Source organism: Corythoichthys intestinalis, chromosome 5, assembly GCF_030265065.1.
Source record: "Corythoichthys intestinalis isolate RoL2023-P3 chromosome 5, ASM3026506v1, whole genome shotgun sequence".
Classification (NCBI taxonomy): domain Eukaryota; kingdom Metazoa; phylum Chordata; class Actinopteri; order Syngnathiformes; family Syngnathidae; genus Corythoichthys; species Corythoichthys intestinalis.
Genome location: NC_080399.1, coordinates 50,500,513 through 50,525,974, shown reverse-complemented (window position 1 = coordinate 50,525,974; position 25,462 = coordinate 50,500,513). Strand labels below are relative to the sequence as shown.

The following is a 25,462-nucleotide window of genomic DNA, read 5'->3' as shown; positions in this document are numbered from 1 at the left end:
ATTAATGTCCCGTCCCTAGCAAAAAGTGTATATGCAGGTTATGCTGTTATAGTGTCCCTGCCAATGTTGAGGCCAAATCTACGCCTTTGCATAAATACCATGTTTCATTTTTGTTTAAGTGTAGTGACCACTGTCCCTGAAAGGATTAAGTTATAAAATGATACTCGTTGGTTACTGACAATCATGGGAAACAAATGCGGGAGGGGGAAAAAGGCATATATAACTTTTAAAGTATGTATTGTATGAGAAAATGATCTATTTCGCTGATCAACGGACCAATCAGAAAAGTACAGTTGATTGCAGACAGAACTATTAACCAATCAAAATCGAGATATTGAAGAAATGGGCGTTTCTTGCGGCGGGCTTTGTTAATGTCATACCCAGCTGTTATTTTCAATATACTGTACTGTGTCTTATGGAAAAGCCCTGGTGTCTCGGCTGGTCCAGTGACCAACCCTGAATGAAGAGAACGGTAACTTACTCATTATAGCGAGGACGTCGTTTGCATTTTGCTGCAGAGAGGAAGCCTTGAGTTCTCTTTTTGTCAAGAGTTGCTAAACAAGTTACAGGATTTTTTTTTTATGTTAACCTCGACATTGTGGAGCAACAGTTGATAAGATGACTCTTGATATCGGGGTGATTGAAGTCGCGAATAGAAGACGGTTCTGTTTCTAAAGGCTTGGCTGGAAGTGCTGTCGCTGCGGTCCGACCGGCGGAGGGGGACCAGGCGGAGGCTGTACCGAACAGAGTAGAATACTTGAAGTGGACGAGAGAATTTTTGTTTGTTTTTTTCTTTTGGACGCAACAGTGTCACCCCCTTCCTTTTAATTCTGGAGGGAAACATTCCGAGTGTAACATGAGAAAGAGCTCGTGAGCCATTAGAAAAGTTGTTACAGACTTTGTTGCTGGGCGCCTTGTTTTTGAAATTTGACAGTCCCAGTTTTTTTTTTTTTTTTTTGGTCTAAAGCTTCATACTATCTGTCAGTGGATGTATGAGTATGGTGGAGAGTCGGACCCATGTACAGAGGGAAGGAGTGTACTGCTGGTTCTCCTCACTCACCTCTGCCCAAAGAGCCGAGTTCCTGTGTGGCCTGCTGGACCTCTGTGTGCCCATCGAGCTTCGCTTCCTCGGTTCCTGCCTGGAAGATTTGGCCCGCAAGGACTACCATTCGCTCCGGGATGCAGAAATCAAAGCGAATAACCCCGCGGATTTATCCGGACTCACCAATATTACGGACGAGGTGGTGCGGAGTAAACTGTTGGTGTCTCTCGCCCTGCTCGGCTCGGACAACCGGGAGGCGGCGGGGGTCTTGTACCAGACCTTAACGCACATTGACACGGTGATCAACAACTACGGTCTGGCCTTGAACGACGGAAGGGCCGAGGAGCAGTTTCTCTTGCTCTTCACCATGGCATCAAACCACCCTGCTTTCAGCTTCCACCAGAAACGGGTTCTGAGGCAGCAGCTCCTTCACATCCAGGACGTCCTGCAGGTGAGGGTCAAACTGTGCGTGTCTCTGTAAGAACTTGAATGTCTGTGTCTTTCAGCCAGGTAACCATTTTTGATGCAGCTGTTGAAATGAGATCCCTGCTAAGAAATCCAGCATATACCCGTATTTTTCGGCCTATAAGTTGCACCTGGGTATAAGTCGCACCAGCCCAAAAATGCCCAATGAAGAAGAAAAAAAACATGTATAAGTCGCACCGGAGTATACAGTGTATCACAAAAGTGAGTACACCCCTCGCATTTCTGCAAATATTTTAGTCTATCTATTCATGGGACAGCGCTGACAAAATGACACTTTGACTGAATGAAAAGTAGTCTGTGTGCAGCTTATATAATAGTGTTCATGTATTTTCCCCTCAAAATATAGCCATTAATATCTAAACCCCTGGCAACAAAAGTGAGTAAACCCCTTAGAAACTACGTTCATCTCTAAATGTCCAAATCGAGTACTGCTTGTCATTTTCCCTCCAAAATGTCATGTGACTCGTTACAGGACTGCTGTCAGCATTGCTGCAGAGATTGAAAAGGTGGGGGGTCAGCCTGTTAGTGCTGTTAGTCCTGTTAGAAATGCGAGGGGCGTACTCACTTTTGTGATACACGGTAAGTCGCATTTTGGGGGAAATTTACTTGATAAAATCCAACACATAGAACACATATGTCATCTTGAAAGGCAATTTAAAATAAAAAATGCGATAAAGAACAACATGCTGAATAAGTGTACAGTATGATAATGTTACATGATGCATGAACAACGAAATGCGAACGTGGACGGTATGTTAATGTAACATACTAGCTATTAAGAGTTATTCAGATAATATAAAGAACAATCTAACAAGTTTACCAAACCATCAGTGTCAGTCCAAAACACCAAAATAACATGTGAAATGATATAATAATGTGTTAATAATTTCACACATAAGTCGCTCCAGAGTCTTAAGTCGCAGCCCCAGCCAAACTATGAAAAAAACTGTGACTTATAGTCCGAAAAATACAGTACTGGTGTCTGTACTAGGGCTGCAGCTATCGAATGTTTTGGTAATCGAGTATTCGAATGAAAATTCTATTGATTAATCAAGTAATCTGATAAAACATATATTTTTTAGGTAGAGAGCAATTATCAATATACATGAGAAAACAAGACATTTAATCTAATATTGAACCATTTTCAGTCAATCACTGTCTTTATTTTCAATGTACAGTTTTGAAAACAGCCAACAATTTCATCTCAGATGTGACTAGAAAAAAAAAAATAATTCACTGTTTCCACTCAAAAAACTTCTAGATCTTATAAAAAACAAAACAAATATCTTATTTCTCACTACGGGTGCACGAGATCCATTTTTGCCTTTGACCTAACCAGATTTTTCATGATGACATGAGCATTGTTATAATGAAAAACAAAAAAAAAGAGAAGACCAGTCTTGACTTCAAATAAAGTGCCCATATTTATTTTTTCAAATAAATATAATTTGAGTCAATCACAATCAATCAGTCACTGTCATTGAAGATGTGTTCCCCTGAACAATGGCGACTGAACTAAAACATAAACCCAACAGGTATTGTGATTTGTCATCCGATAAAAACATTTGGTGCAACAGGAGAGGGGACTGTTGTGGTCTTGGTCCATGAAACAACTTAACCTGGCAATTGGGACAGCAAACCTATCAATAACCAAAAGGCCTTTCCATAACTTGTAAAAAACATAACCCTGTAAAATGCAAACATTTGCTAATTGCCATGGTAAGGTTCATCACTCAATGATAGAAAAATAAGGCCTCTAGAACAGTAACAAAACTTTGCATAACCAAGGCTAGAATTCAAGTAAAGAAATACAGGTAAATGTTTATAAATTTAACTGAAATAAAAAGTGCATTAAGACTCTTGTTGTAAATTTAGTGAAAGGACATTCCTCATTATCAAATGTGGTAGAACAAAAAGGATTAATGGCTTGCCTTATAATAATCCATATAAACGGCAGTGAGTGAACCCATTTTCAATGAAGCATGAGGTTTCTTCTCTGTACATTACGAAATCTTTCTCCAGCAACTGCGCCGTCAGACCAAGCATGGTGTCAGGACGAATATTATACGTCCATTTGTCCGTGGTGAAACTTACTGTATATGTGCCGTGCATAGTTGCCAATCAAAGTATGGAGGAGTGCTGCAATCTCATCATACTTTGCCGGTAAACATTCATCTGAAAAGTGGTGGCGGCTTGGAGTGATGAACCTGGGCCCCAAATGACAAAGTAGCTGCCTGAATCCTGTGTTTTATACAAGGGAAAAGGGCTGGTCGTCTAGCGCCAACATTTAGCCACACAGCTACCTTGGAATTGGATGGGCAGCTTCATTTGTAGCCCGCACGTCGCCGTACTCTTTTAAAACTAGTGATGCACGATAATATATTTTTCAACCGATACGATAACCGATAACCGATAATTTCCTCCTCGTTCCAACCGATAACCGATAATGTCAAGCCGATAATTCTATTAAAAGATTTATGTAAAATTTTAAAGTATACACAAGAGAAAATATTACTGTGCAAAAATATAATTTATTGCACTTTTTTCAACATCAAATGTGAACAAGTAGTAAATTCCAACATCTAAATAATGATAGATTGTCTGACATTGTGTAATGGTATACTTTTGGCAACAATTACTTACAGAGTAAATACCTAAGTTGCACAAAATGCCTTTAAAAATAAGCCATTCCTAACATAACATTACTACACTGCAAACCCCCCCCCCCCCCCCCCCCCCCTTAAAACTAGTTAAATTCCCTTGTTTTGAGTGGAAATCTATTGGAAATAAGTGAAATTATCTGCCAGCACTTCAAGTGTATTTCACTCAGATTTCTTGAAGAAAAAAAGCTGAAAATAAGCTTATCAGCCTTATTTTAAGCAATAAATTATAATACTTAATCCTAACAGCTTTATTTTGAGCAATAAATTATTCTACTTAATCCTAAAAAACGTGTTTGTCACAAATGTTCTTTATTCAAGGATAGGTATGGTTCAAAACTTTATTTGAAAGCATTTTTTTTCTTGATTTTAGGCGAAGGGGCTTAATAAGAACAAATGGCAATATTTAAGTACTTCAAGTGGAATAATCTGGCGCATTCATCTGTTAACTAGTCTTTAACACTCAAAACAAGATGGGGAAAATTATTTGAATGGATTTAAGAAGAATGACCTGATTAGGACGTCATGAATCTACAGCGTACTGAATGCATTACTGACTGGCTGACTTCTTGTGGCAGTGGTTTCATGCATGTTAAAATGATCATCTAGCCCAGACATGTCCAAAGTCCGGCCCGGGGCCAAATGCGGCCCGTGGTCAAATTTCATCCGGCCCCCAGCCTCTGTCATAAAATCAATAACTTCTGGCCCGCACACAGACTTAATAAATTGGTAAGCAGTACTGCTACCAGCATATGAGGTAGCTTACACACTAAATGCTGCTCCTCATTCACTCAATGTTCCTCCCGCTAAAAAGCAACATTACTCTAAGCAACATTACCCCGTGTGACCTTTTACTCCCAATTTTCTAAAATGGCGACAATCAACAAAAAAAAAGAAAGTTGATTGTGACGGCCGACGCTTCAAGGATAGGTGGAAATCAGACTATTTCTTCACTAAAATACGCAACAACTGTGTCTGCCTCATTTGCAAAGAGACAGTCGCTGGTTTCAAAGAGTTCAATGTATGGCGATTTTACCAAACAAGACACGCTGACAAGATTACAGGGAAGATACGTAGCGAGCAATTGAAGCAACTTGAAGCTAGTTTAATGTTACAGCAGCAGTGTTTCCCAAAGCCCGAGAGTCGAAGGCTTAGCCAAAAAGGCTAGTTGCGAGATTGTTGAAATTATTAATTAAAAATAAATAATAAAGAAAATGTGTCACACATAATGGCTCGCTAAAATTTGCTTAAATATATTGTTCAACCTAAAGGACGTCAGGCAAGGTCGGCCCCCACATGTTTACCACACCAAATCTGGCCCCCTTTGCAAAAAGTTTGGACACCCCTGATCTAGCCACTGTGCCGTCATGCTTACTTGACATCACTTGTCCAATTGTCCGTGGTTATACTGATATGAGCGGCATGCATCGGCAGATGAAAAGAGCGTCGTTTTTTTTTACACACGGATAAATTCAGCCAAGCAGTTGACAGAGCCGCCATGCTCGCCACTGTTTTCACTGTTGTGTAACTCCGCATCCTCAACCCCTCCTCCCTCACGGGCTTCAGAGAGGGGAGGGGTTGAGGAGGCGGCGGTGCTGAATTGAACAAAACTGCTTCGGTTGCGCACATTTGGAGGCTAAATCAGGTATATAATTATCGGAATTACATTATCGGTTGAATTTTTTATATTTGGATTATCTGTGTGACGTGATAATTGCCATTATCGGACGATAATTATCGGTAACCGATATTATCGTGCATCTTTATTTAAAACATCATCGAAGCACTTGTGATCTTTTAAGTGGCTTATTAAGATGTGTTGTAGCTCGACACGTTTTTACCTCCTCGTGGAACTTCAGCTTTGCATGTTTTACAACTTGCAAGTGAAGTGTTTTCCACTGATAATTTGAAAAAAAATCCCAAACTACCGATGCCATGCCAGTTGTCTTGTTAGCCAGCCGTGCTGCATAGTACTGCCGTCACTTGAGCGTTACGTCACAGAAAGGGAGCGCTTGATTTGTTGTAAAACTCCCACTTCCTAAACCACATGCAGCCACTGATACATTGTACTGACAAAACAGGAGTGGAAACAAACGCACACATCTTGTGCTGCTACGTTTAAACGATTAACTCGAGTATTCGATTAGAAAAAAAAGATTCAAATTAAATTTTGCTGCTTCAAGTATTCGTTTAATTATTGTGCCATTGTAATGGTTTATTTTGAAAGTGTTTGCATTCAGTTTTATTGATTTGAGTGGATACACTGCCCTCTAGTGTGCCTCATTTCACATGGCTGAATCCAGCTGCTCGATGTTAAAACCAACATAAGCTAAGTTTTTTTTTTTTTTTAATGCATTCGTAATTTAGTTTATGGGTATATTATATTATATATTATTTATTTAGCCAATTTTTGTGGAAATATGTGTCTGAACCATTTGTTAACAGCATTGTAAAAAAAAAAAGTTAGCGTTTTATATTCTTTAAGCTAGTGGACTTTTGCTATGTAAGTTAGCCAATTGTTCTTTTGTTGTACATAGATCCTTATTTATTTTTTATACCGTTTGAGGCTCAGCTTAGGTATTTTAATTTTTCATGTTCCTTATCCGATTACTCTATTATTCGACAAACTAGTTCACCGATTAATCAACTACTAAAATAATCGATAGCTTCAGCCCTACACACATCCCATTCCACCGACACCATGCTAAAAATATTACACATATATTATTTGTCCTATTGATAATGTTATTGGATTTATTGGGATGACGTCATAATTCGTATTATTGGACTGATAATTCTCGGACCAATAATTATCGTTTATCTCTATATTTCTTACCTAAAAATGTCATTATGCTTGATAACACACTTAAAAGTTAGGTGTTTTTCCCACGTGTTTTAATTGAATTTCCATTTGTGTCAACCTGTTTTTAAGTTGTAGTTAAATTTTAAGTTAGTCTAAACTGTAAGTCCTGATAGGATTTTGAGTTTTTGCAGTGTTCAAAATAAATGTATGATACCTGCTGTATTGGAGCACATTAGGGACCAGTTCTACTCAGTGTTTTATCCAGCAATGACTACTGAGCTAAAATTGACAGATAGCTTTATTATGTTTTTATTTTACACCCTCCTTACTCTACAGTGCCACATTTTTACAGATTAAATAAAGCCTGTATGAAAGACACGTTACCCACGCATCGACAGTAGTCATAATTAATAAAAAAACCTAGCCCTCCGCAGGGCTAACGTTATTTGAGCAAGGGACAGTAATGTTAATTTTATTTATTGGCACTGAGAAGTCTACTGCTTTAAGGGTTTGGGGTTTCGCATCTAATTCTATATACCTGCCATATCTACGAGACGAATCAGACGCTACCTGCTACCACCGTTGCATCATGCGGGCGTAGTTTGTAGCAAGGTTGGCATAGTTTGTAGCAGCTGTCGGCTGCAGTCAGGTATTATTGCTTCTTCCTCTATGCATGTGACGTCTGCGCGCTGTTCCGCTTTAAAAGTAGTCCGGGCAAAACGTGATGCTTAGAGATGGCAAAATTAAACAATTCTTCGAGGCGAATAAAATTACTCGGCTCAGTTTTTAAACTCCAGTTACTCGAGTTGCTCGAGTATTCGTTTCAGCTCTAGTCTGTACTAACAAGACCAGTACCAAAAGACCACAAATCCAGCAAGGCTCTCCTTGGTTTGTGGTGTTTTGGTACTGGTCTTGTTGGTAAAAAATTGTAGAATGGTAAAATACAAGTATAAAAACGGTATTGTGTTTTGCCAACCATTTATATAGATTTTTGTATTTTTTTAAAGTAAAAATCATAGTGGGAAAAAAATGAAAATATTATTCTTTATATTGTGATTAATATGTAACCAGTCTTGATGTTGGTGTCGTCACATAACACCTCTCCTTGTTCTCCTCTTCTCCAACCGGGATTTGTCGAACACCATTATTTAAACCATGGGTCGGTAAACCAAAATGTTTACAAGAGCCATAATGGATAAAAAAATATATATATATGTCTAGAGCCACAAAAAATTAAAAGCCTTTTATAAGCCTTGTAATAAAGGCAACATATGCTGTACTATATGTATCTACGTATATTACTTACTTATTATATTTTTATATTACTATCAAAATGGCTAAGTTGGCTACAAATTCAATATGAGTCTTCATGATTAATTGTTTATTTTCTCTGCAGTGCACCCCAATTGGGAATGATGCACCACGTGACTACTATGTTCTACGATGCCGCCTCAAATTTAACTTCATTACAATATTAATGAATTAGAAGAATGTTTGTCCTTGTACAGAAACCATATTTAAACAAAAAACACATTTCCCTCCCCCATCTTTTTCCGTTTTCAAACATTTTTTAAAAAGCTCAAGGGAGCCACTAGGACAGTGCTAAAGAAGGCTTTGGAGCCGCAGGTTACTGACCCCCGATTTAAGTAGTCAATCGTGCTAACTTCTGAGTTACTACGAACCAGTTGGATATAGTGCAATGGTTCTTAACCTGGGTTCGTGGGTTCAATCGAACCCCAGGGGTTCAGTGAAAAAGTGTCAGGGGTTCGGGAGGTAAGACATACAGGTCCCCATTTAAATACGCTGACTAAATCTATACAAACTGACGTTTTAGACCAGGTTTTGAACAGGTTTGCCCCCAATTTACATTTATTCCATTCGTGTTAAACATACCACCCACATAGTGAAACACATGATTTTATTTTGACACTTGCCCTGTAAAACTGTGGAGATTTGGGATTTTTTTTATTTTTTATGATCAAGTGCATTACTGTACTTGGGTCACTTTTGTGTCTGCAGTCACATATGTTCACTCGTCCTCTTCCAGAGACCCAGTCAATGACTGCTAATGCGGTAACAAGGAAGTGACCCAAATATGCACGAAAACCCACAGCAAATGACCCGAAATCAACAGAAAATAACCAGGTAATGCCCCAAAATGTACAGGAATTGATCTATAAGTATCCCAAAATAACAAAGAAGTGACCTGAAATGAACTCTTTGGCTTCCATTGACAACGATAGGCGTCCAATGGCGTACCGCACGCATGCTATTTTTAGACCGTGACGTCGCATCGTAAAGCGGAAGTAAAGCCGAAGTGGGACGTTATAGACCCGCCCTCGCATAGAAACAACGTAATTTGTGCTACTTTTCGCCGGTAATCTTTCAAAAACGAACATGCCGATCACGCATTGCTTTTTTGGAATTTGTAGAAACGACTCTAGACATTACGACACATGAAGGATGTTTTCTTCATATGTTTCCGGAGACCAAAAACTCGGGAGGAAAAAACGTGAAGACCGAATCAACTTGCGCGGACTTTTAACGGCAGCTCGTTGAATCCATTCACATTTCGTATGCAGTGAACATGTCGCGACGATAAAAAAGCCAAGGCTATGCTTAGGTCGGCTCGTTTTTTTCGTCTTTTTCAGCCTTCGACACTCAAGCCATCTCTTTAACTGAACATTTTTATGTTCCACCACATCTTTGCCAGTGAATTTGGCACCAGGCACATCATTTTCAGAGAGAATTGGTAGGTTTAGCTCTGTAAACATCTCCTTCGTACATGATTTCTATTCATTTCCTATTAGGGACAAACGGTGGCTTGTCCCTACTTAGCAACAGTAGCTAATGTCATGAATATTAATGAGCCGAAGTGACATATTGCTTGCGGTACGCCATTCACTTAAACAGGAAAGATTGGCTGTGAATGCTCATATTCTATTCCAACAGATGGTGCTAGACGTCCAATCCATTTTGACTGGTAGGGGCGAATCATTCGCGAAGTGGATATCTTGTACCGTGCAATGACAGCCAGTGAGTTAATTGATTGGTCCAAAGTACACTAGTGCAACCCACATGAGCTCTATATACCTAAATGTGGCCTGCAAAACAAAATGGGTTTGACACCCTTGCTTTATTCCATATCTTTAAATTGCCAGTCGTCTATCTGATTGTAGCAGAAACTGGTTTGCTCAGTGGAAGGTTGACTCGCACTTGATATGAAGAAGTGTAACAGACCAATGGGCAGCGTGGACTCAAATTTTGATCCGTTTGAAAAACATGCTGTCAAAATGTGAAGAAATTTGAACAGGAATTCGCTTAGATATTAGCTTGCTAGCTTAGATACATAAGTATTGAATTTGAAATCTAATTCCGAAGTGTTCGGTGGATGCACCTGTGACACTCGTTGGGTTCGGTACCTTTAGCAAGGTTAAGAACGACTGTTCTAGTGCTTTGTGTGTACAAGGTTCGAGGTTCAAGGTTCTAATTTACTCCATCAGAACCTATAATGTACTGACAGCAGAAGCAAGGCTGTGTTGTTGGCTGAGTAGTCAGCACACCTAGCCGCCACATTAGCAGCATAGGCTTAAACTAAGGATGTAAGATTAGAAATCGGGCCGATCGGACCATTCTTCAGAGGAAAAGTATGGGTTTTTTTTTAATTTGAAAAAAAAAAAGAGACATTTTCTTTTATTTTTAGAGCTAAAATATAACAAATAATAATCCAGAAATACAATGGCATATTTTATACTCTGCAACACTCCCGAAAAGGGGAAGCAGAAGTCTGAAACATGTTTGGAACATTTGTTCAAATTAAAAAAAAAAAAAAAAAAAAAACTTTTTTTTTTCGGTATCGGATCGGGACTCGGTATTGGCAATTTCTCAAAATCAGGTGACTCGGGTGCAAAAATATGCAATTGAGACATCCATAGTTCAAACCCCAGTTAGAGAGGGGAAAAGGGGAAAATAAGAAAGGAATTGCAGTCATGTCACTACCATCAGAACAGTTACAAATGTGTACTTTTTACAGTCATTTAATTTAAAACAACAGTTAACCCTCCTATTCTGTTCGAGACGTGTTTTTAACTTTGGGTGTGCAAAAATCAATGGTACTTTTTATATAACCAAACTTGAAAACGGTTCAGTCTTGACTCAGAACCAATATACTACAAAGGTTTGTATTTTCAGGCTGAGTTTAAATCACAGATTAAATGTGATGTACTAGCAAATATGTAGGCAAATTTCCTACACAATACAAGGTAGTTCATTTTGCAGTATTTTGATGTTAATTTAACACTGACATTTGTATGTTTTTTCTTTTTTTTAACAGTATAATTCCAGCAATCACAGCTGGCAGTATTATACCGTAAATTTAGTGTGTGTATGTGTGTTTTTTTTGTCACTTTTTTCCTTTCTTTTATAGTGCATGCTGAATTATGTGTTAGTTCGTGTATTTGTATTATTACTATAAAATTTAGGTTCCTCCACTATTGTATTGTTGGGAAATCAACTTTCTTGCCACTCGATAGGTGACGTTTTGAATCGTGTTACCAGAGATACTTTGCTTTTATTTAGTGTTACATTTTACAGTGTTTATTAAACCAGATTGGGTCAGCACAGTAACTGATCGATTTTGTTTGGGGTTCAAGTCTTAGCTCCGGCTGTCCTGATTAGAATTTGCGTGTTTTCATTTTTCTCATTCACACAGTATTTATCTTATTAACGCATTTCAAAAACATACTCATTAGGTTCACTGAAGGATTAACAGTGGATTAATGACTGTTGATGGGTTTCCATTATTTTGAAAACCACACACTTAAGTGTTAGAATAATAAAATGCATGCCAAAACCATACCAGTCAATACAAATTAAACTCAAGAAGGTGTTTAGCTTTGGTAAGCCAAAGTTCCTAAAGAATTTCTGAAGCCTGTCTGAGGAAATTTGTTACACATGAGTGTGCATTACTACCAAGATGTTTTAAATGGCAAATTATAGGTTTGTCAAAGTCAATGATAGCACACCTGTTCCCACAGCAGAACTCACTTGTTTAAATTATATGTGTGTAGGTGAAAGCTGCTGCTTTGACTGGCAGCAGGCAGGTTTTTTGTGATGTCAGCAAAAGCAGAGGTGAGGTTGAAAATATTCCCTCTAATGTAATGTACCAGATGGCAGGGGGTGTTCTTTTAAACTTCTTTTTTTAATTTTCACAGCTTTGGGACTGTGTAACTAGGGGATTTGTGTAGCTAAAGTGTAAGTAAAGATGCACCGATACCGATACTAGTATCGGCAGGGGGCGCCGATCCGGCCCGAAATGGTGGTATCGGTATCGGCGAGTACCAACAAAGACGGCGCCGATACCATTTACCGGTCCATTATTATAACATTTGACCGCAGCCTTTTTTTTTCCTCCTGGCACTCACTACACTCTGTCTCTGTGTTGTGTGATGACACGTGAACACCAAGCAGCTATCGCTATTGGCCTGCTCCAGACCAATGAGAACGGGCCAATAGCCACTCCTGACCAATGACAAGGCCGCTTGGCGGCGCCGACATGGCGGCGGTCGGGAAATATTTCAAAATAGAAATCCTGTCAATTAAAATCAATGGCTGCATGCAAGATTTACGGCCTGAAAGTTTCGAGATGTGGAATTAAATCGGCCAGTTTCAATACCTCGAACCTGATAAAACATTTGAAGACGAAACGTGAACGAACACAACGAGTTTGAGCCTGCAAGAGCAGGACTGCTCTGCAGAGGAAGGGCGCTAGTAGGGTTGCTACCTTTCAGAAATAGAAATAAGGGACTCTCCACCCCCCTCCCGAAAAAAGGAGGCTAATAGAGAGATGGGATGCTGTGGTCAATTATTATTACTTATAATTGATAGCGTCCGCAAATGCGGAAACAAGGTTGGACCTCGAAGCGGACAATAAGCGGGGGATACGTACAAGGGTTTAATGATTGCAAACAAAAAATAACACACGATCGCGGGATGGTAGAAATAACAAAAGGAGTCCGTGACAGCAGGTCGACGAAGCTCAATACTACAAACTCGAAGGTTAACTAAGACGATGGGCAGCGAGCCAAAAAGCCAAAATAAAAACACTCAAATACCTGCACAGAGTAGAGGTTACAAACGAGTGCAGCACACTAACAGAAAAAACCCAATGCAGGGGCGTAACAAGCAAATGTAGCGAGACTATAGTGCGAGATGTCAAATGGTGATCAGCAAAGCCAATATCTCGGCAGCCTTCTCTGAGCTCACTCGTGCTTAAATGCTGCGTTGATGAGCCTGCATTGGATTGAGGTGCGATGTCAGAAACGCCCCCACGAACAGCCCAGCAACAAAACACAATCTAACCAGCAGCAGAATGTGACAATAATTTCATGAAAGTTGCACTGTTTGGCCTTTGGGAGGTTTAAAAAAGTTTACTCAGTTCATTCAGATTTTATTATTATGAACTTATTTTTACTTTCTTACTGTTGGGCTAGTATTATACTTTGTACTAGTCTTTTTCCTATTTTGCAAAGGTAAGCAACAGCCTGACAAAGCCTTGATAGCAATGATTTCACATCCAATTATGTAGCTCTTTGGGGGGGGGGATTATATATATATAAACGGGGTGGTATCGGTATGGTATCGGTATCGGCCGATACTGCACAGCCAGGTATCGGCATCTGTATCGGGGCCAAAAAATGGTATCGGTGCAACACTAGTTACAAGCAGGACACATATTTTATACACTCAAATCCACATTAACATTTACACTTCGCAGTTCACACCTATGGACAATTCAGCTGGTAAGACCAAACTTAGTCTTCTGGGGGCCATATGTATAAGAAAGCACTTATTTCTCCCAGAAAATGATTCCAATTGCTCTGGGAGTAATATCTTCATGTATTTTGCTTGCAATGAAAAAACACAAAAGAGAATGGAAAACAAAAAATGAAATCATTATCATTTTACACAAAATTCCAAAATTGAGCCAGACAAAAGCATTGGCACCCCTTTAAAAAAAAATCATGTGATGCTTCTCTAATTTGTGTAATTAACAGCACCTGTTACTTACCTGTGGCAATAACTAAATCACACGTGCAGCCAGTTCAAATGGATTAAAGTTGACTCAACCTCTGTCCTGTGTCCTTGAGTGTACCACATTGAGCATGGAGAAAAGAAAGAAGGCCAAAGAACTGTCTGAGGACTTGAAAAGCAAAATTGTGAGGAAGCTACAAGTCAATCTCCAATTCAATTCCCTTATTGTCATTGCAAGCCGAGCAAACAACGAAATTGGAAAATCTACTCTGTGGTACCATAAAACACCCACAAGACAAAGGACAGTAAAATAACTCACAATTTAAACAACTTAAACATAATACTAAATAATAGACAATAAGTAAATTATTGTGCGAAAGTCGCTATATAGCAACATCATGAAACAATTAGTGTAGTCCAGTTTTGAAAACACAGATGGTCCTGGGAAAAAAACTTTCTGAGTCTGGTTGTACATGTTCTCATCACTCTATATCTCCTGCCAGAGGGCAACAGTTCAAAGAAGTGATGACCAGGGTGGGAAGAGTCTTTGATAGTGTTCTTAGCTCTTTTAACTCATTCACTCCCAGCCATTTTCACCGGAGCAAGGCCTTTCCTTCCTGGCCGGTTTTCTGGATTTTGACTGATTTTGCATGGCCTACAAAAAATTCTGTTCTATTGCTATATACAGTGCCTTGCAAAAGTATTCGGCCCCCTTGAACCTTGCAACCTTTCGCCACACTTCAAACATAAAGATATAAAATTTTAATTTTTTGTCAAGAATCAACAACAAGTGGGACACAATCGTGAAGTGGAACAACATTTATTGGATAATTTAAACTTTTTTAACAAATAAAAAACTGAAAAGTGGGGCGTGCAATATTATTCGGCCCCCTTGCGTTAATACTTTGTAGCGCCACCTTTTGCTCCAATTACAGCTGCAAGTCGCTTGGGGTATGTTTCTATCAGTTTTGCACATCGAGAGACTCACATTCTTGCCCATTCTTCCTTACAAAACAGCTCGAGCTCAGTGAGGTTGGATGGAGAGTGTTTGTGAACAGCAATCTTCAGCTCTTTCCACAGATTCTCGATTGGATTCAAGTCTGGACTTTGACTTGGCCATTCTAACACCTGGATACGTTTATTTTTGAACCATTCCATTGTAGATTTGGCTTTATGTTTTGGATCATTGTCCTGTTGGAAGATAAATCCCCGTCCCAGTCTCAGGTCTTGTGCAGATACCAACAGGTTTTCTTCCAGAATGTTCCTGTATTTGGCTGCATCCATCTTCCCGTCAATTTTAACCATCTTCTCTGTCCCTGCTGAAGAAAAGCAGGCCCAAACCATGATGCTGCCACCACCATGTTTGACAGTGGGGATGGTGTGTTCAGGGTGATGAGCTGTGTTGCTTTTACGCCAAACATATCGTTTTGCATTGTGGCCAAAAAGTTCAATTTTGGTTTCATCTGACCAGAGCACCTTCTTCCACATGTTTGGTGTGTCTCCCAGGTGGCTTGTGGCAAACTTTAAACGAGACTTTTTATGGATATCTTTGAGAAATGGCTTTCTTCTTGCCACTCTTCCATAAAGGCCAGATTTGTGCAGTGTACGACTGATTGTTGTCCTATGGACAGACTCTCCCACCTCAGCTGTAGATCTCTGCAGTTCATCCAGAGTGATCATGGGCCTCTTGGCTGCATCTCTGATCAGTTTTCTCCTTGTTTGAGAAGAAAGTTTGGAAGGACGGCCGGGTCTTGGTAGATTTGCAGTGGTCTGATGCTCCTTCCATTTCAATATGATGGCTTGCACAGTGCTCCTTGAGATGTTTAAAGCTTGGGAAATATTTTTGTATCCAAATCCAGCTTTAAACTTCTCCACAACAGTATCTCGGACCTGCCTGGTGTGTTCCTTGGTTTTCATAATGCTCTCTGCACTTTACACAGAACCCTGAGACTATCACAGAGCAGGTGCATTTATACGGAGACTTGATTATACACAGGTGGATTCTATTTATCATCATCGGTCATTTAGGACAACATTGGATCATTCAGAGATCCTCACTGAACTTCTGGAGTGAGTTTGCTGCACTGAAAGTAAAGGGGCCGAATAATATTGCACGCCCCACTTTTCAGTTTTTTATTTGTTAAAAAAGTTTAAATTATCCAACAAATGTTGTTCCACTTCACGATTGTGTCCCACTTGTTGTTGATTCTTGACAAAAAAAATTAAATTTCATATCTTTATGTTTGAAGCCTGAAATGTGGCGAAAGGTTGCAAGATTCAAGGGGGCCGAATACTTTTGCAAGGCACTGTAAACATGGAACCCACCAAAAGAAAGATTAGACTCTCTTCTTTCAGCAGAAAAAAGGAAGTCCATATCTTTTTCCATTTTTTTAGAAATAAGCATTAGAAAATAGCTTAGTTTGAGCAATTTTCCAATTTCTGATGAAAAAAACGGAGAAAATTAGCTTTTTGTAAACGCATACATTTCAAACATAACTTAGACCTTAACACAGCTATTTTTTGCATTAGTTACATCCCAAACATCTGAATTATGTTTTCCTTTTACAAAATATCATAATGAACAAGACAAATAGAGCTTTTGGCAAAATAACAATTTGTTTACACATGACTACTGAGAGATGACGCCTGTTGTCGTCGAGATGACGCCGTTGTCGCCGCGTCTGCCGTGTAATCTTTTCCCTCATCGTTGTCTGTCTCACAAAGATGGATTATTTTCTCTGCGGGGTCTGCCTGGCGAGCCCGATGCACTGTGGTTTCAGTCGTTTTGCTCCGTCGTCCAGCGCCTGGCATTTCAGGTGTCCTCTCGGTTGTTTTGTTCGTTCGTCCGCCACCTGGCATACTGCCACCAACGCTCCGACTGTGCTGCCCTGCCTTTCATTGCTGCTGAATCGGGTTGCGGGTCTTTACAAAATGCGCTACAAAATCGTTTTGGAAAAAAAGTTCTCTGGTCAGATGAGACAAATGTAGAGCTTTTTGGGTAAAGGTATCAGCATAGAGTTTACAGGAAAAAACCGAGGCCTTCAAAGAAAAGAACACAATCCCCACAGTCAAACATGACGGAGGTTCCCTGATGTTTTGGGGTTGCTTTGCTAACTCTGGCACTGGACTGCTTGACCGTGTGCATGGCATTATGAAGTCTGAAGACTACCAAAAAATTTTGCAGCATAATGTAGAGCCCAGTGTGAGAAAGCTGGGTCTCCCTCAGAGGTCAAGGGTCTTCCAGTAGGACAATGACCCAAAACACACTTCTAAAACCACTAGAAAATGGTTTGAGAGAAAGCACTTGAGACTTCTAAAGTGGCCAGCAGGGAGTCCAGACCTGAATCCCATAGAACACCTGTTAAGAGATCTGAAAATGTCAGTTTGGAGAAGACACCCTTCAAATCTCAGAGACCTGGAATAGTTGGCCAAAGAAGAATGGTCTAAAATTCCAGCAGCGCATTGTAAGAAACTCATTGATGGATACTGGAAGCGGTTGTTTACAGTTATTTCATCTAAAGTATTAGGCTGAGGGTGCCAATACTTTTGTCTGGCCCATTTTTGGAGTTATGTGTAAAATGATAATGATTTATTCTTTTTTTTTTAATTCTCTTTTGTGTTTTTTCATTGCAAGAAAATATATGAAGATATTACTACTGAAGCATTTGTAATTGCAATCATTTTCTGGGAGAAATTGAGCATTATTTGACAGAATTTCAGGGGTGCCAATACCTTTGGCCAGCAGTGTAGCTTACTATTGAAATGACTACAAATATACAAATACATACAGTAATGAGCCTTCATAATTAAATGTTTGTTTTCCCTGCAGTGCATCCTATAGAGAATTATGCAGCATATGACTACTCTGTTGTACGATGAAGTTTAACTTCATTACAATTGAATTAGAAGAATGTTTGTATCATGTTTATCCTACAGAAACCATATTGAAACAAAAAATATATTTCCCTCCCCCTATCTTTTTCCATTTTCAAACATTTTTTAAAAAGCTCCAGAAAGCCACTAGGGCAGCACTAAAGAGTCACATGTGGCTGCAGAGCCGTGGGTTGCTGACCCCTGCCATAGGCTGAATGCCTCTCAAGTCGACACTCAAGTAGCTGTTGTTGTTCTTCTTGTTCTTGTGGAAACTAACTTTAAAATCCTACATTTTTTGGGGTTATATTTGTCAGATTTTTGCAGTTGTTTACTTCAATCAAACGTGCATTTAAAAAATGATATTTGAAAGGAGCAAATACTTTTTCACTGCACTGACTCGGAACTTGACAGTCTTGACTTGGAACTTGACTCATGACTTGAGCGCAAAGACTTGTGACTTGCAAAACAATTACTTCCTCAGGCTTCTGACACTTGGTGAGGTAAACTATAAAGTTAAACACACATAACAAGGAAAATTGCAGATTTTGTGCATGAAAAAAAAATCAAAGTACATTTAATATTTTTTTGCACTCCGGTTAGCTTTATGCTAATATACAATAGTAGTTGCCATTGTAACTAATATTAAAATAACAACAACATGAAACCCAACTCTGAAAAAAATCATGAAAGGAATCAAGATTGGACAATATATCGACCAGATCGCCCAGCCCTCCTGTTAATTGCAAGGTGGTTCGGATGGATGAAGTGTATGGATGGACCGATTAATGAATAAATATGCAACTTGTATATTTCAGGTGAGCTGTGGAGGAGCGGGCGTAGAAGGTCAAGGTGCAGGTCCATGTGGTGGTCAAGTGTCTCTCTCTTACACTCAGTTGCATCACAACTATGCCCACCACAGTGTGTCTTTGTCTCCCTCGGGCCACTCACTTACTGACGCAAGCACTGCCGCTTTGCCTGTGTCTGCTGCTCAGCTCTGTCATTCACCTTGCACCTGCTGGCACAAGGTAGGACATAGGGCCGCAGCAAGCTTCCTAAATGCTCACTTAGGTTTAAAAACTGTTTAAAAGCTACAGTCACAGGTCCTTTTATCAAATTTCCTTGTGCTGCTGCTCAATGACAAAAAATGTATTCTGATTCTGTATTTCACCCTAATTTAGTAGGCATATTGCTAATATAAGCATGCCATGACCAACTTCCTATTTACTGCTATTATTATATAATGGATCGCTGATAACAGCAATATATAAAATTGAGTGTATTATTATTATTATAATTCATGGCAGTGGTAATAATAATACAAAATTGATCCAAGACCTTAGCCTTTGTACATTCTATGAGATTTTATGAGTTGTCCTGTATAGTGGTCAATATACAACAAAAGAGCCACATTAGACACAGAATGTTTCCAGATGCTGCATTTTTGTATGAATTCAAAGAGGGCTTGACATTGCATGCAGGGAGTCTGTGAGTACTTTATAACTTTATGATGAATGCAGCTTTGTCATTTTTGTCCAACATGAGGGATTACAGTTCGACTTTCATATGAAGTACATTTTGTGAGTCTGTTTTCCACATGTGCACAGTTGTATTGAATATCTTTTCGTTCCTCTTCAATCCCTAACCCCATGTAACACATCCAATAATTATCTTTTAAACCTACAAGAAGCAAAGCATACAAAAAAGTTTCCACTGAGGGACAGAAAGAGTATAATTAAGTCTGGTAAAGCATTTTTCTTACTGTTTTGTGAAACTTGTGTACTGCAGTTAAAGAAAAAAAGTAAAACGATGACTCAAAAAATTTGCAAAAGTTTGCATTACATCCAGAATCCAAGGATTAACCTCTACCGTTTATTTTTCCTTGACCATTTTTTGGCTTTCTAAAAAGGCACAAGCTCAACAATGGCTTTTAAATTTAAGATAGCAAATTAGCAAGCTGACTAAATTTAAAAGGGAACTCTGTCTTGACCAAATTTTTCACTCGACATTAAAGTAAGGTTTAGGACTGCAACTAACATTATTTTTTATAATCGATTAATCAACGATTACTCGGATAAATTTCACCTTTTTTCAATTATCTTCACAATTTAACTTGAAGATGTTTTAGGCATGTAGTAAATAACAGTGAAGACATAATGGATGACTATTTCCTTCAAAAATAATATATTTTTTTACAGCTTCCTGACTCAACTGTAGTCTACAACTGTACTGTTTCAAGTACATAAATCTTGTTAGTTTCTAATAAAGGTTCTGACTATAAAACAAAAAAAGAATTTCTCAGTACACAAACAAGTCCTGTAATAAAAAAAGTGTTGCTGATTGACGAAGTGCTGAAATGAATTTTGTCAATGATTTATTTATTTTCTTTAAACAAACTAAGCAACAAAATCAAATAAGGAGGAGGCAGACTGTAATGAATCAGTTTTCATTATCAAACAGTTGTACATAACTACAATCCAAATACAATTTCAAAGCACACTCTCTTGTATGACATTTTACAGTTTGAATGAGAGTGTGTTGAAATAAGACAAGTGGTTATATGAATGGTTTAATGTGTGTGGTTTCTTTATTAAAAAAAAAAAAAAAAAAAAGAGACAACATTACAGTCTAACGATAACTCCATTATGGATTAATTAGCATAATCGCCAACTAGCTGAGCGCTCCGTGCTAAGAAGCATTGTCTCATCAAAAAAGAATACAAACAATACAGTTGGCTTCATTTACTCACATCTGATGGATGCACACTGGTCCTAACAACACAAAAGACACTCTAACTCTTGACACTTAGTAATAATATTGATTAAGAAACCCAACCTGAGTATAGCAGTGAACTCTCTCTCTTTTGCTCTAATCACTGGCACACTTGCTTAGCCTCACATTACACACAAACAAGAACCCAAACGGTATCGCTAATAGCTGCTGGCAAAAAACAATTATCAAATTTGTCGACAACTAATTTATTTAGCGATTTTAAACGATTAAATCGATTAGTTGTTGCAGCGTTAGCATTGTTATATTTTTTATGGTTTACATTGGTTAACATAATTAAACACCTGTCTGATAACAAGAAGATGCAAGGAAACATGGAGTGATTGTGGGACGGATGCTTCTCAATGTTGAGGTGATCTTGGCAAAATTGCTTTTATCCACTTTATTTTCCATAGACACCAAATTTGGCTATGTGTGTGAATTTTTTTTTTTTTTTTTTTTGTACATGTACATTTCAAGTGACACATACGATACAACAGTCTGTGATTACACATTGCTTGTAACTATTTCAAAAAGTGCACTGCTTCATCACAACATACATAGAATTAAAGAATAACAAATAGTCACTGTACAAATACTAAACGTTAGATTCTGTTTTGTTGGCCTGGGCTGACCCTTCCCCCTATGGGTTAAATGAGGGTAACTGCCCCGCTCTAACATACTACAGTAGGTCAAACATTTTAACTTTTGTAACGTGTTCATTCTTGTTGTTTGGGCTGAAGCGCCAATACCATGAAACGAGTTTTAGCTTACATTTAGGTGGTGTAATATATCTGATGTGTCCTTTTACACTGCAGCTGTTTAGGCAGGTATTTTGATATGCATCAGACTTTTAGCCATATTTGAAACAGGTCGTTTCCGATCTGGCATTGCCCCCTATAGATTGAAATCCGATTAACAGGAAAGAGAATAACTGAAATCTTGGACATCTTGTTCCCTAGATGTTTCTCGTTACTTTGTCTTTCTCAAACCCAAGAACTACAGACGCAATGTTTAAACATGAGCAAGCGGTAAAGGGAAAGTACCCTGCTCAGAGTAGAGCATTTGTATTTAGTGTTTTGTTGCCCTTGGCCCCAGCTTAGTGCAGCTCAGCACATTTCTCATTGCTGAAATCAACCCTCTGTGGTTTGGTTGGAGCGTGTGTGCGTCTCAAGTGAATCCCCAGGAAGTTAGAAGTGCTGTCCCTCCTCCCTCTGGATCGTTTTGCGTAGCCTGAGTAAATGGTTGTTACAGTGCTTTTTACTACTGTAGGAGACTGTAGGAGACTTGACTTTAGCGGCAGTGTTGGAGGCTTTAAGTTTTGACCTCAGACAAGGACAAGCTGTGAATCAGTCATAGACCAGGGTAATACAGGGACAGATCATGAGTCACGGAATAGAAATGCATGTTAAAGCAAAAAAATTACTTAAGTTATCCATTTTGAGTATTCCCTCTGTGTCCATAATAAAAAACATGTGTCTTCTGGTGTTAGTAGTATGAGATCCCAACCCATGTGATGATGTACTGTCGATAGGCCTGTTCTAATAGCATGTTTCGTGTGGATCTGGCATCACACACAACACATGGTGGTAGTTTTCATGGTTTGGAAATGAATCTATGACAAACAATCTTAGGGAAACATTGAAAAAACATTGACTATTAAAAATAGATTTTCTTTTGTTTTCTTGTATATTTCAAGATTATTCTGTAAAAACAATTTGTCACAGTATTTGCTGTTATACACATTTTTCACATCATTATTTGTTTTATAATAATAATAATAATACATTTAATTTGAAGGCACCTTTCTGGCACTCAAGGTCGCTGTTTTATTAGCCATTGCCTTCTACCAGACAGATAAAAATTAATGGAGCCTAACTCATGAGCAATCAATCAAAGACTGGACTAGATTCCCCTGTATTCTCTTAAATCTGGATAAAAAGGCATTATTCTCACTGCTATGCGGTAATTTAAACTAACTTTGTGAACTCTACTCTTAGATTCTCTTTCTGAACGCCCTCTCCCTCTTGGTCAACAGAATAAAACCAGGGAAACTGGTACGACCCCTGTTCTGGGATCCGAGGTGAAAACTGTGAAAGTAGCCCATTCGGTCGGCCAGGAACCAAACCCTCCTCACCTGGATCTCGCACCTCCTCATCACCTTCCTCCTCCTTCAGCTTCAGGGCAGGGCCAGGAAGCTGCAGGACAAACTAAGATTCATCAGGCAAAAAGAGGGACAGGTGAGCCTTTAAAAAATGCCATATCCAGTTACCTTGATTTGACATGATTGACACACTAATACCTCTTTACATATCATATTCTATAAATAGCCTCACACTGTCATCATAAGCTTGACCTAATGATGAATGACTGAACCTCCACCCACCCCGTTCATACAAGTATGAAACGTGTGTCATGCCGTATACCCAGTGAAACTCTGTTGGACAAGATGCAACATGCCAGTCCCACTGAACATAACTAAGCTTTCAGAATGCACCCCCAGGCATTGCAGAGGGATTCATTTCACCCTTGGTTGCAATTTCAGGTGGTCCATCAGGACAGCATTTTTACAATGCAGCTTGATTGTACATTACAGTACTATAGTGTGGGGCATTTCCCCCCTAGGGATTTTGGCTTCCATTTATACAGGGAATCACAAAAGTGAGTACACCCCTCACATTTCGGCAGATATTTAAATATATCTTTTCATGGGACAACACTGACAAAATGACACTTTGACACAATGAAAAGTCTGTGTGCAGCCTATAGAGCCTACCCACCAACGTCATAAAACCACGTGCTCGCTGTATGGTTCCGCCCACTTGTCCGTCATTTTGACTCTGTATTAGCATTGTTTTCAATTGATGGCGGAATTTAAAATGCATTTCATTGAAGACCCGGTGCTTTCTGATGCCGCAAACTCACTGGATCTGTTGCATAAAAGGCGTTATGAGGAAAAGCTTCGTTCTATACAGTCGCCAGATCCATATTTGATGCCCAAATCGATGTTTTTCGACCCACTGTCTTCGCCCTGTCTGCCTGACATCTGCTACGCTGATATTTACAATTATCTTGTCCACACAAAATCAGCCTATTCCCACAAAAATTTGAAAAACTTCAAGAGCTTGGAGGCTTATAAATACTTCGTTGCTGGTTGGGTGAAACAGGTCCTCGTTCGGCAGGAATCTATCTTGTGCTTGGAAAGGTGAGTTACGAAATTTTCAATTCAAAATCTTTTGTTATTGCTAACATCCACTGTCAAGTCTAATGTATTTCATGTCGTTTGTCAATGGAGTTAAGGCTTTTAATGTTTATATGGTTTAGCGATAGCACTCTCACGACATACATACGTGTATGTTGTCGGCGATTAGCCTAGCAATGATCTTAATTGTGGTTATTTGTCAGCTCCGTAGACGAGGCCAGTTTCTTTCACTTGGTACCAGCTAAATATTATTCAAAAAATAACGAAGGTGGAAGAAAGGGAAGTCACAAACATCTTGAATTTGAAACTATGTCGTACCATGTCGAATGTTGTCGGCGATTAGCCTCGCAATGATCTTAATTGTGGTTATTTGTCAGCTCCGTAGACGAGGCCAGTTTCTTTCACTTGGTACCAGCTAAATATTATTAAAAAAATAACGATGGTGGAAGAAAGGGAAGTCACAAACATCTTGAATTTGAAACTATGTCGTACTACGTCGTATGTTGTCGGCGATTAGCCTCGCAATGATCTTAATTGTGGTTATTTGTCAGCCCAAAACCCCCTAAGTATATCTTAAATGCATCTTACCGGATATAAAATGACTACTACATAGTCTGTGGTGATTTTTTGGTGCCCAGTTTTCACATCGAATTGCAGCCGTCCATTTCGCTCTCCTCTTTGGATCCCTTGGAATACGGTAAAACTTCAAGTCTCTCCTTCCATCTTCTCTGTTAGTGCAACCAACAGCCACACACGCCTTCACCATTTTGATTATTAATGTTAAGGAGCAGAAAAACACGCAGTAAATAGGAGAAATGTACGTAGCCGTAACAGGTTAACACTATGTTTTGACGGACAAGTGGGCGGTACCATTCAGGAGAGCGGAGCTGTGACGTCACGTGGGTAGGGTCTATATACAGTGGGGCAAAAAAGTACTTAGTCAACCACCAATTGACCAAAAGTTCTCCTATTTGAAAAGATTACAGAGGCCTGTAATTGTCAACATGGGTAAACCTCAACCATGAGAAACAGAATGTGGAGAAAAAAAAACAGAAAATCACATTGTTTGATTTTTAAAGAATTTATTTCCAAATTAGAGTGGAAAATAAGTATTTGGTCACCTACAAACAAGCAAGATTTCTGGCTGTCGAAAGGTCTAACTTCTTCTAGTGAGCTCTAACGAAGCTCCACTCGTTACCTGAATTAATGGCACCTGTTTTAACTCATTATCGGTATAAAAGACACCTGTCCACATACTCAGTCAGTCACACTCCAAAATCCACTTTGGCCAAGACCAAAGAGCTGTCGAAGGACACCAGAGACAAAATTGTACACCTGCACCAGGCTGGGAAGACTGAATCTGCAATAGGTAAAACGCTAAAAGAAATCAACTGTGGGAGCAATTATTAGAAAATGGAAGACATACAAGACCACTGATAATCCCCCTCAATCTGGGGCTCTATGCAAGATCTTACTCCGTGGCGTCAAAATGATAACAAGAACGGTGAGCAAAAATCCCAGAACCACACGGGGGGGGGGGACCTAGTGAATTTGCAACTGGCTGCTGGACTTCCTGACTGGGAGACCTCAGGCAGTCC

The 25,462-nt window shown here is 39.2% G+C and overlaps 1 protein-coding gene across 2 annotated transcripts in view; it reads left to right on the top strand.

Annotated features, from left to right (window-relative positions):
- The first annotated feature begins 416 nt into the window (after positions 1-416).
- The window catches only part of zcchc14 (zinc finger, CCHC domain containing 14), a 68,586-nt gene continuing 43,540 nt past the window's right edge, over positions 417-25,462 (top strand). For both annotated transcript variants that reach the window (XM_057837723.1, XM_057837722.1), the window contains exons 1-3: positions 417-1,493; positions 18,712-18,921; positions 22,701-22,902. In XM_057837723.1, coding sequence (XP_057693706.1) covers positions 993-1,493; positions 18,712-18,921; positions 22,701-22,902 — 913 coding nt within the window. In that variant the 5' untranslated portion in view covers positions 417-992. The remainder of the gene's footprint in view (positions 1,494-18,711; positions 18,922-22,700; positions 22,903-25,462) is intronic.